The sequence below is a fragment of the Takifugu rubripes genome, chromosome 17 (assembly GCF_901000725.2).
Source record: "Takifugu rubripes chromosome 17, fTakRub1.2, whole genome shotgun sequence".
Classification (NCBI taxonomy): domain Eukaryota; kingdom Metazoa; phylum Chordata; class Actinopteri; order Tetraodontiformes; family Tetraodontidae; genus Takifugu; species Takifugu rubripes.
Window position 1 is genome coordinate 3,219,472 of NC_042301.1, and position 11,646 is coordinate 3,231,117.

The 11,646-nt window shown below is 50.9% G+C and overlaps 1 protein-coding gene across 1 annotated transcript; it reads right to left on the minus strand.

Moving 5' to 3' along the window:
• Window positions 1-34: 34 nt before the first annotated feature.
• Window positions 35-10,494, minus strand: shoc2 (SHOC2 leucine rich repeat scaffold protein). Its single transcript, XM_011612330.2, has 11 exons — window positions 10,372-10,494; window positions 8,023-8,163; window positions 6,315-7,381; window positions 6,089-6,226; window positions 5,853-5,983; window positions 5,303-5,491; window positions 4,328-4,450; window positions 3,468-3,605; window positions 3,203-3,320; window positions 2,600-2,822; window positions 35-2,569 (listed from the first exon to the last, which is right to left on the minus strand). Exons 3-10 carry the CDS (start codon window positions 7,015-7,017, stop codon window positions 2,614-2,616), a joined length of 1,749 nt encoding a protein of 582 aa, XP_011610632.1. The 5' UTR covers window positions 7,018-7,381; window positions 8,023-8,163; window positions 10,372-10,494; the 3' UTR covers window positions 35-2,569; window positions 2,600-2,613.
• Window positions 10,495-11,646: the final 1,152 nt, after the last annotated feature.

Here is an 11,646-nt window from a genome sequence, read left to right on the forward strand (position 1 = left end):
AGAAATGTGACCTCCAGAAAAAAATGTCAAACAATAGAAGAAAAGGGTTTTATTTGCTGAAAATGACTATTTGACCTCCTCTCTCCTCTCCGGGGGTCCAGTTCGGACCCTCTCGGCGTTTAAGATCAAAGACGAGTGAGCCGGTCCGGTCCACCGTCGCCTCCCACTCGCCCGTTTCGGACTTTACAATACTCATCTATGCAACAAACACACTGCAGGGAGAAATACCGAAGAGCCCGGAATCACAATAACCAAGTACAGTCGGTGGCCGCGGAGACGAGGAACGCGTTAGAAAAAGAAAAGGAGCGTTAAGGCTGCTCGCCGGTCGGACCCCAGCCCAAGCGTCTGCCCACCGGCACGCGGGAACAGCCAAAAGTCCGTCCAACATGCTCGTTTGTACAAAATAACCAGGCAAGCGGCGTGATCCAGAAAAGCCCCCCCCCCCCCCCACCAAAAAAAAAAAAGTTGGATGAGAACCGCACAGGAAGAGGGGATTGTCCTGGATGCCCCGGTACAGGTGGAGGTGGGGGTGTGAGCTCCCTGTTTGGAACTACATTCCTGGATCTGATAAATACAATCTGTTCCCATGGTCCTCTGGGGGGGCGGGGTGAGGGGGGGGGGGGGGGGGGGGGTCACCCAAAATGGCACATGACGAGTGAAGACAGACGGGGTGTAAACGGGCCACAGCGCTCGCTGCACACCTAATGCACGTCACTGTAAGTACTGGCTGAAGGCAGCTGTCACACAGTTGTTCACAACTAAAAGTACATAAACAAGAAACCTCCAAGTTGTTTGTTTGTTTGTTTTTTCCTTTTTTTTATGTATAGATGTATAGAAAAGCCAGGAATGCAGCGGCGCCGCCCAGCGTGACACAGAAAGCCCTTTAACACGCTTGACAGTCCTGGAAATGGGACTTTCCTCACCGTGGATTTGATCAGTGCTCCCCCCCCCCCCCCCCCCCCCCAGCGGTAAATACCAAACAACTGTCAGCAGATGTGGAGATGGGATGTCTTCAGAAAGGGGCTAAATTTGGGGGTTTTCTGTACAGTCACCTGAAACGATCCCAACTGAACACACACACAAAAAAAAGAGGGTTCAAAACCAACAATCCTGAATTGAGCCTTGTAACAGAGGTGGGAATCGTCTCAGAACCACAGGATTCCCCTTACAATCGACAGGATACACCCCCCCCCCCCCCCCCCCCGTAAAAAAAAAAAAAAGGTTAGCAACTAAAACCCAAAATTTACATTTAATTAATACACATGTACAAGATAAGCCATTTGTTTGAACAGAGAAAGAACTTTGTGAAAACAAATGCCCCCCCCCCTTCAAATATAACCCATGAGAGGCTACTGTGAAGTTTTGTCTTATGGAAAAAAAAAAAAAAAAAAAAAGTGCACGAGAGCAGCAGCATTGCTGGGACAGTGTGGGACAAAAGACTCAAAACAACAAAGGTTCATGTACAAAATTTAAAGTTGAATCCACATTTCCTATCGTGGAACTTGCAGAAAAGGGGGAAAAAAGAAGAAAAAGAACCAAAAAGGTCGGTCAAAGGTTTTATTATCGATCCTCCGGTGATGCCTTTGGAGCCCAAAAAAGCCGTTAAGAAAGAAAGGCTGGAGACGTGGCCGGTGCTTGAGGACAGCCCAACACTGAAGGTAAAAAGGTGGAGACGGGACGCCCACCATCCCATCGCCGACGCCCCCCACTGCTGCTCAATACTTGTCGCCGTGGCGATCAGGCCGCCGCCGTTCTGTGAAGCGCGTTTGATCGGCGCCGCCCCCGCCCACGCGCCGCTGATATGACCGAACAGCAGTGATAATACAAATAAAAGGTCACTAAAATAATTTATATCTTTGTAATTTCATGGACAAGTGTGTTTAGAAGTGAACCGTCACTCTAAACGTAGGCACAGTTAAAAAAAACAAAACTAATTAAAATAAACAAAATTACCCCCTGAAAAAAAAAAAAAATCATTTACACATCATAATTAGACGCTTTGTTCTTTCTGGTCCTGATGCAAATTAACATAAGTTATCCTGTTGACGGTGATATATGTATAAAAAAACAAGGGTATAATAAAAGAATAATAGAACAAGATGACAACGTATGGCAGCGACAGTAAACGTGACGTTCCCAAGACTTTTTTTGTGATTTTCTTTCTCTTTTTTTTTTTGCATACAGTTGTATTCTTGCTCACATAATAGATGCTTGTAATTACTGTAAATACATTGGCAATGGGAGCGTGTTTATATGGTTAAGAGACGCGGCTCACACTTACTCAATATATAGAACTTTATATAGCATCAGTTTTGGCAAAAGAGACGGGAATCTTTTTCCTCTTGGATGATTTGGAATGAACGGTGAACCGGGAGGTGGTGATGTTTGGGGGGGGGGGGGGGGGGGGAGGGGTCCCGAAATAACGCAATAAAAATCTGGAGTCTCCAAAGATATGTTTAGGTTCCGCCCCGAAACGATGAGAGAAACGTCCTCTCCTCCGCCGTCCTCCACTCACACTGATTGTGCCAGTTGACAGTGTTTGATACGTGTATTTGGCGGCGGGGGGGGGGGGGGGGGGGGGGGGGGGGTCTGGAGTCAGGTCTGGACCGGGGCTCACACCATGGCGCGGTAGGGTCCCTGCATCTTAAGAAACTGGATGATGAAGGAGGGCCCCCCCGCGACGATCTGGGGCGGCAGGTGGCTGAGGGGACAGTTCTCGATGCTCATGATGGACAGCTTGCTGCAGAGCGCCAGCTCGAACGGGAGGCTGTGCAGGTTGGGGTTGTCGTTGAGGTACAGCTCCTCCAGGTTCTCCAGTGTGCCTGAGGACGACCACCAGGTGAGAGGAGCTCCGACAAAGCGCGTCTCAGACTGAACCTCGGCCACCGCTCACGATGGGGGCGGGGCTTAAGCCACTCAGGATAGCACATTTTACTTGGAAGCACCTTTCTCACCTTTTCCTTGGAGCAACGGGGCTAATTCAAATCTCGGCGCTCTAAAAATAGATTCACCTTTCCCCTCCACCCGTTTTAATCTCTGACTTAACCCGTAATCTCGAGCAGACTAGTCCTGCGGCGCCCGGGAGAGGGATCGGCGGTGGACAAACAGGGCGGTTAAACAAGCTAGCTCTCTCATGAGGTCAAGACTGATTGTTGGGGCGCCCATCTACACTTGACCCCGTGACCTTGGGGGGGGTACTCACCGATCTCCTCTGGAAGGTTTTGCAGCAGATTCTCCCCCAGACCCAGGTGGGTCAGGTTGGTGAGGTGCCCGATGCCTCTGGGTAACGTAGTGAGCTGATTATTCGTCAACACCAATTTCTAGGAAAGAAAGAAAGGAAGTTTTTTTTTTTTTTTTTTTAAAAGACCCTCCTAGCTGCAGAGCATCGCAGCCCCTCAAAGATCTGAGGAGTCTAAACGGGCGGAAACGGACATGGGGGAACATGGGGGGTGCGATGGGGACGTTACCTGTAAGTCTTTGAGATAAGCGATTTCGTTGGGTAGACATTCCAATTTGTTCTCCTCCAGGTCGAGCTCCCGCAGCTTCCTCAAGTTGCCGATACCGTGAGGTAACTTCTTGAGGAGGTTATTGGACAGTATCAACACCTGTTGGGTAAAGAGTGGAAGTGAGACCCACGAAGCACGTGGAGAAGTGGCTCGTGTGAGGCGTCGAGCGGCGTCCGTGTCCTCTACTGTCAATATTTAGACCCGTCCGTTCCAGCGGCCAAAAAGACGGCGCTATTTTCATCTCGGGCTTTATTCATCAGCCCGAATTCGGAACTATAAAAGGAAACTCGGGGCCGCGTTTGTTCTCCGGCGCGCTGATTATTTAGCGACTCGCTCGTCTTCTCTCTGGAAAACTACTGCTGGAACGACTCGGACCTTCGGAGGACACGTTCGCGTCCACGTTCAGGTAAAAGTGGTCATGTTCCCAGCATCGCTGGTGATTCCTATGAGTCACGCGCGCGCCGCCAAATTCCTGCTCTGCGGCGATGCTGGTAACACCGTGGGCTCAGACCTCCAGCAGCTCTCACGCTCCCACTCTCCTCTCGAGCGTTCGGTGCTTAAATGTGTTCAGCTTCTGTGCTGATCAGGCAGACAAACACCCCGAACAGCGGCGTCAAAATAACGAGACCTGTGCTGTAAAGAGGCCGACGGCACGGCGGGAGGCTTCCCAGTAAACAGCCTCCCCGGTAGGTTTCCAGTAATGTTACCGGGCGTTCGAGGGGGGCGAAATTGCCCCGTGCGGATTTCCCAGAAAGTCTCTGATTCACGGGTGACTCGGCACGTGTGAGCAGGACGGATCCTTGAGCGGGAACGCGAGTTACCTCCAAAGAGACTAATCCACAAACGTCCTCGGGGATTTTTGTTAGCTGATTGGTGGCCAGGTTCAGCTCCACCATGCTCGTCCATGTGCCGAAGTCCAGGGGCAGCGACGTTAACTGGTTGTCCTGAGGAAGACGCAGGAAAGACCGTTGGTCAGGGACATTAAGAACAGGACGACACTGTTTGGGCCATTAGGACTCGCACAAACAACTCGATGTAAACACTCGATGTATACAAAAAAACCACATTCTGAAGCACAAACGTCCGCTGGGACAGTGTTGTTTGTCCAAGCGGGACGACCATCACGTGTTATTGGACGCTGACATTTTTGGCCTGTGCAATGCATTCTGGGACAATGGCGTCAAAGGGGCTGTTGTGGAGCTGGAGGCGGACGCGCGCGCTGACTTAAAACCCAAAACAGCAGCTCGTGCCACCTTGCGTTAGCGGTTTTTGCGACTCGTTTCCAGGGGAGAGCTGGAAGAACCTCCCGACGGCGCCCGGGCCCTCGGCGCCGGCCGGCGAGGCGGTACGTCGGGGCGGGCTGGTGGGTGCAGCCGGCTGGATTGTGCCTTTGGAATATGATTAAATAATGAGTCATGTATTTGAATCTGCTGCCGTGAACAAGCGCCGACAGAACGCTCGCAGAGTTGGCATCGGGAGGCGAGTCTGTCCCACCGTCGCCTCCTCGCCCATCTGACCATCTTCACTTCCATCGGCGTTTTCAGTTATTCGTGCTTCTCTTGTTAAGATTTTAAAGAAGGCTGAGCAGAAGACGTGGTGCTCCCGTGCACAGCTCCTGCGCTGCTGGCTGGAGGTAGCTCCGACTGCAATGACTCCGTTACCCAGAATGCAGTGCACAGTAAACGACAATGGCGGTTAAATCTGAGGAAAACTAAACAGTTTCCGTTGTGAAAGTGTTAAATGTTTATCAAACGAGGTCTAATGTCTCTCTGGGTTCCGTTCGAAGCTCGACGTACCTTCATGTTTAGCTTGCTTAACACTTTGGCCCTTGAGAAGATTCCAAAGGGGATCTTGTTGATGCAATTGTGCTCCATGTTGAGGGAGTAGATGGTGGAGAACTGCGACGGGCCGCCCACCGGGTACGACTGGAAGCAGTTGCGTGCCAGCGTTAGACTCGTCAGTTTGACTAAACTCGACAGCAGGCCCTGGTGAAGCACAAAAAGTGAGCGATGAGACACGATCCACGAGATGATGAACACCGGCGCTCCGAACCACGCGAGGAAACCGGCCTCCGCTCATCAAACCCATTTCCATTTCTCAATAAGGTCACTTTTTGTTGCTCCGCCAGCAGTGAACAACGGCAACACAACTTGTACCAACATTGTTTTCATACCCACAATGTCTGACTGGTTAATCTGGTTCAGGTGAGAAAATCTTGCTAACGGTGTCCTGTCTGTGCTGGCATAGTCAATATAACACTGTTAATTAGTGTTAGACAGACGTCCATATTTGTCATTTGATGGGCGTGATTGCAGGTTTTATTGGCTTCAAATTTAAAGAACTCACCTCTGGCAGAACTGAAATGTTGTTGTTTTCCAGGTTTAGCTCCTCCAGCTCTCGACATTTGGCTAACGACCTGGGGATGGCTGACAATCGGTTGTATCTCAGACCCAAGCGATTTATGCTCGCCAGATTGCCTACAGAGAGATTATTAAACGCATTTAACTACGTACTTAACTTCCTGAAGAAAACGACCGCATTGTTGCTATTAATTGAACGCTGGAGGGGACAAACTTGATTACCTATGGTCTCCGGAAGGTCCAAGAGTTCATTGTGCTGCAAGTCCAGGTTGGTTATCTTTGTGCAATTCCCAATCTCCTTCGGTAAATGTTCCAGCTGGTTATGGGCGACGTCTAGAGTGACCAGGCTGCACAGCTCCCCTGCGCAGAAAAAAAAAAAACACAACACACAAAGCCAGGTTTAGAGCTGGAGCTCCTCCGAGATCCCGGCCGGACCTGGCGTTCGCACCTATCTCCGCGGGCAGCTGCTTGATCTTGTTCTCCCGAATGCTGAGCATGGTGAGTTTGGAGAGGTGGCGGATGTCCTTCTCCACCGTGGTGATGCGGTTGAAGCGCAGGTACAGCGTGGTGAGGGTGGTCAGCCGGTACACCACGGCGGGGATCTCCCGCAGCTTGTTGTGCCGCAGGTCCAGCATCTGGAGCTTTTTAAGGGAGTCCAAAGAGTCCGGCAAACTGGTCAGGGAGTTCTCGCTGAGAGCCAGCGTGACCAGGCTGGACAGGCAGCCCAGCTCGGCCGGCAGGCTCTGGAGCTTGTTGCTGTACAGGTAAAGTTCAGCCAGCTGCGTTAATTCCTTGATGGAGGTGGGGAGCATGTGGATGGAGCGCTTGGATAGATCCAGCCGCATGGAGTTCTCCTCCCTGCACTTGTTCAGCTCTTTGATCACCTCGGCGTTGCTGGACTTCTTGCGCGTGCCCGCTGCCGGGTTTGGTCTCTTTATCGTGTTGTCAACAGAGAAGGCGACGCCCGGCGTGGAGCCGCTGGTGTCCTTCTTTCCTTCTTTGGCGTCTTTCCCTTTGGTCTTAGGTTCCTTGCCACCCTCCTTCACCAAGCCAGCGAGAGCCTTGGCCTCCTTTTCCCTTTCTTTCCCCACCGGACCACATTTGGGGTCCTTTTCCTTCAAATCTTTCTCTTTGCCTAAAGTACTGCTCATGTTGACGCGGTTGGGTGTCCTGCGGGGTTGCTCATGGGAGTCCCTCCAGACGGGTTACTCGTCCGGGAAGAGGGAGACAGCCGAGGCGGCTTTTAATGGAAACATCCCCGTCCAGGTCTGCACATCTACGATCAGCCTTCACATAAAGCATAAAGGCCTTGTCGACGGGGGTTTCTGGGTGCGTCTCTTCGCTCCGTTACAACGCGATGGGGGGGAAAAGCCTTTGGAGTGACTGGGTGGTCGAGCTCATGAGCCACATGCTTCAGGTTCTGAACTGCGTCCAACCTCAGGGCCTCCAGGTCCAGGTGGTTTTCTCCAGGTTCATCCTCCCGGCAGGTTTCTGGCCGACTGCTTCAGAGGTTTCCTGTTAGGAAACAGACAAAATCGTCCCTTTTAGAATTTCAATATCAACCCAAGGGGGGGCGTCGGGTAATTTTGCCGGGATTTAAGCACGACGCCTTTAAGCAGCGGGAAAAAGGTGGAAGAATAGAGGCAAACGTGTGTTTACTGTCGGCTGGTCGGTCCAACATTCCCCTTCGATTGTCGCCTTTATCCGACGACAACCGGGCGACTAAAGTGCACGTAAACACGTCAGTCCGACAAATATCGGCGGCGTCAGATAACGTGATTGGAAATCGACCCGCTCCACAACCCACACGATGGCCTATGACCCCCCCCCCCCACACAACACGAGGTGAAAGGTAAACAAAGCTGACTCCAGTCGGCCCCAGTGTTCCCATCAGCTGAGACGTGGAGCCCACTACAACACTTCATAGGTCCGATACATATGTGAGAACCTTCCTCGGCAGCCTTCAGTGTTCTGTGTCCTCCAACAGCGTTGCTACAGCGACCCAAGGGTACCGCTGATGTACCACCTTGGTTCTGGGTGTGATTCTTTCCAGTTAAAGCCTGCCACACCCTCTGGGCTAGTCGGGATCGGACTGGCTCCATTCAGAAATCCCCATCATCAAGCAAATTTTAGCCGCTTTAAAGAGTTATTCCTACCTGATTCTAAGAGTGGTTCGTGTCCAATGGAAGCGCATTCAGCTCCAGACCAAAGGAAGCGGATCTGCTAAACGGGGCCGGGACGCGTCCGTGTTGCTGCGGCCCCAGAACCACAGTAAAGCTCTACGTGCACAGGCTGAGCTGTGGGGAGAGAGAGGCAGGTTTGGCTTGGGATCAGAGCCGAGTGGAAAGGTTAGAACTGCTGCGCCTCAGCCTCAGAGGTGGCCTTCAAAGCACGGAGTCGGGTGACCTTTCGGGTCAAAGAAGTGCGGGGTCGATAGCCCGAGCCGTTACGCTATAGGACGCTATATAACCGACATGCGACAGAAAGGAGTTTCTCGGCGATGAGGGGCTGGAACGGGCACAGCCGAGGATGAAATTGAGTCTGAGCAGAAGATGAGCAAAGCCAGGCCGGCGCGCTGCTGCAGGAGTATTAACTAAACTGTGCAGGCTGCTTCCTTTTATGGCCGCGCTCGCCCCGTCCCCGCGCCTAAAGGTTATCTGTAAAGATTTATCCCTGTTTAAACGCTTCGCGCTTTCCCACTCGACCCAAGTTAGGAAATCACACATCACGTATGAAGCTGAAGAATCCACACGGGTTGTGCGTTTACCCCCCCCCCCCCCCACACACACACACACACACACACACACCCGCCGTAACGACAGCCGTCACCGTTGCACGTGGCATTTGGCAGCACAATGGAGAAACGCTCTCCCGTTGTTTGCTCAAAACCAGATAAAACAACCCTAAAGTTGGTTGGTTAACTCTCTGGTTCCGTCCAAACGCCTGTTACTCAGCAATTGGACATTTATCTCCACACCCCATCAGACCTACTGATTATAATACGGCTGTATATCGCATCCACCCCCTGTTCTATACAGTTTAAAGCTGCTGCAGAGGATTAAGGCTGGAAACTGACAGTTCTCTGACGTGTCTCCATGTCTGACCGTGCAGCTTCTAAATATAATAGAAAGGAACTTTTCTATCTTTAATTAAGTAAAAACTACTGGCTAAATAATATCCCAACCCGGGCACAGTTGCGGAGGAACGCTGGTTTGCTCTATGGGGAAGATTGTGCAGGAAGATGGTCCAACTCGTGTATAGGGCAGGATAACATTCCCCACAAACTCAGATTCATTAAATATCTGAACTGGAGCCAAATGTCTGTCAAACAATATGGAACCACCCAAACTCCAAACACTACAGGGCCGGACTGTCGCTGTGATCACTGGAGGTTCAACAGAGGTAAATTAACAAAGGGGAACTTAAGGAAATGCTTGCAAAGTGAGTCTATAGGCGTCCAAAATCATTTTAAAAGTCCATTTATCGGCCAGGTCAAAGTGCCCGGAGAATCAACTGGATTTCCATAACATGGCCACCCAAGAAAACACGCTAGGATTAAAAGTATTTGGGGGTCAACGAAGTGACATTTACTCTCCGACGCCGAGAGGGCAAACTACCATGTTAGATTCTGTTTATCCAACAACCAACCGATTGTCTCAGCTGAGCCGTGGACGTGCAGCGTTAGCATGTTAGCCAACATTTGAAGAAACTGGGAGGGGGAAGACAATAAATCTCCGTTGACCTTATTTACAACAAACGGGCCTCAGAGGAAAAACTAGAAGACACCTTAAGAAGTCACTTTAATGACAGTGTTGGGATAAAAAGAGTGCAATTGTGTAGTAAAAGTCAGGTATGCCAGGCTGCTAGCAGGCTAACGTCGGCTAAAGAGCAAGCTAGCCCACAAGCTAACAGCACTAATGAGTCAAACGGGAAAGAATCACAGCGCGGTAGGCTGACACGAAAAAACCCAAGTTGCTCGTTACATGCGACAAATTGTGCAAATGTGGGTCAGTGATTTCCTGGACAGATTTCCCGACAACAACCGCGTCCATGTCAGCGGGAGCTAGCTGCATCTGTAGGCCCAAAACACAGCGGCTGTCGGGACGCGGACCGACCCGTCCGTCGTGAGCTCGAGTGGGAGAAACGTCTCCAGCGGGCGAGTCCACTGGAATCAGCCAGAAGACACGGCTGAGGACGGCCGAACGGGGCGGCTGGCTGCGCCGGGGAGAGGCGATCGGGACGCGCGCACGTTGCCAACCACAGCGACCCCCGCGTCCCGCTGTGCCTCCAACGCTGTATTAATCGAGGCGGGGGGAATAAAACGCTGAAAAACAGCGGCCATTCCGGAGCCGAACAAAGAGTGTGTTCCCGTGCAGCAACGCCAAATGACACCCCTTTGCTTCGCACGCGGTGCCACGCGACCGACAGCGGCCTCCTCTCCGGAGACGTGCGGCTGCCCGGGTAGTCAAACGTCCGGCGTTTATGCGGCAATGGAAGTGTTTTACCTTCAGAGGTGTGACTCCGCCATCCTTGCAGCTTCCTCGTCTTTTCCTTCACTGCTGTTTCACTCCCCCTCCCTCCCCTGTCAGCCAACTTGCGTCATGTGCACGCCTATCCCCGCTCTCGCGAGACTTCCGAGGCCCCCCGCGAGATAATTGTTGTTCTGTGTAAACATCTCTGTTTTAACGAAACCGACGCCTGGGAAATGCGGTCTTTTCTCCGTTTTGCTCTCTGAATCTGAATGTCTCATTTTAACCTGCATCCTTCAAATAAAAAGTTGATAAAATCCATTCCTGTATTGTTTAATGACACATACCTTCAGTTTGAAATGTACTAAATCAATTTAAATGATAAATTACAGCAAAAAAAATAGCGAAAAGAAAAACAAAGCTGGCGTAATTCACCAGAACCCCATTCCTATATCGCCTTCAAGTTGTTGTTTTCAAAGACGCCTGGTGGTGTCGCTCTAACGCGTGTGCAACAATAAATAAAAGAAGCGAAGAAGAAGCGACCTAGCAACGCTGCTTTAGCAACATCGGCTTAACAACAGCCGTAATCTCGTGTTGTGCTGAAGGTAGGCTAGCAAAAGATTCGTTTCTTTAAACGACAGTCTGTAGAAAGTTTCACTGTAATAAATACGTGCTCGACTCTTTAAGAGTTTCGCTTAAACGTAGCTTGCTAATACATGTTGCCGTCATATTTCTATGACCATTAAGTCAACGAAAACGTCTGGTTTGTCACATCGGCTTAATTCGTGTGCTAATCTTGTAATACTAACTTGCCTTTCAGCAAGTGCGCAATGCCAGAGGTCAAGACAGTATTCAGAGAAGTCCTGCCCAAGAAAGGTTTGCACCGCAAACATTGTGACACTCGATAAGACATCTTAATTGCACAGATGTGTGCAAACGCTCGCACCAGTCGGTGGACACCATGTTTTCCTGCTTTGCATCAACCATGCTCTCGTCTCTTCTGTCTTTCTCCTACATTTCTCACTGTGACGTGTCGTTATATTCTCTAAATTGGTTTCCCCACCCGCTGCCGATGCTGTTTAACCGTTGTAAAACTTTGTATTATTCAACAACAGGTCAGCTGTCCATAGAAGATGTCCCCACCATGATACTGTGTAAGCCAAAGCTACTTCCGCTCAAATCGGTGACCCTGGAAAAACTGGAGAAGATGCAGATGGAGGCCCAGGAGGCTGTCAGACAGCAGGAACTAGCAACGAAGGAGCAGCTGCAGTAACGGGACATTCGCCCGCTGCTTTCTTCTCATGAACTGGC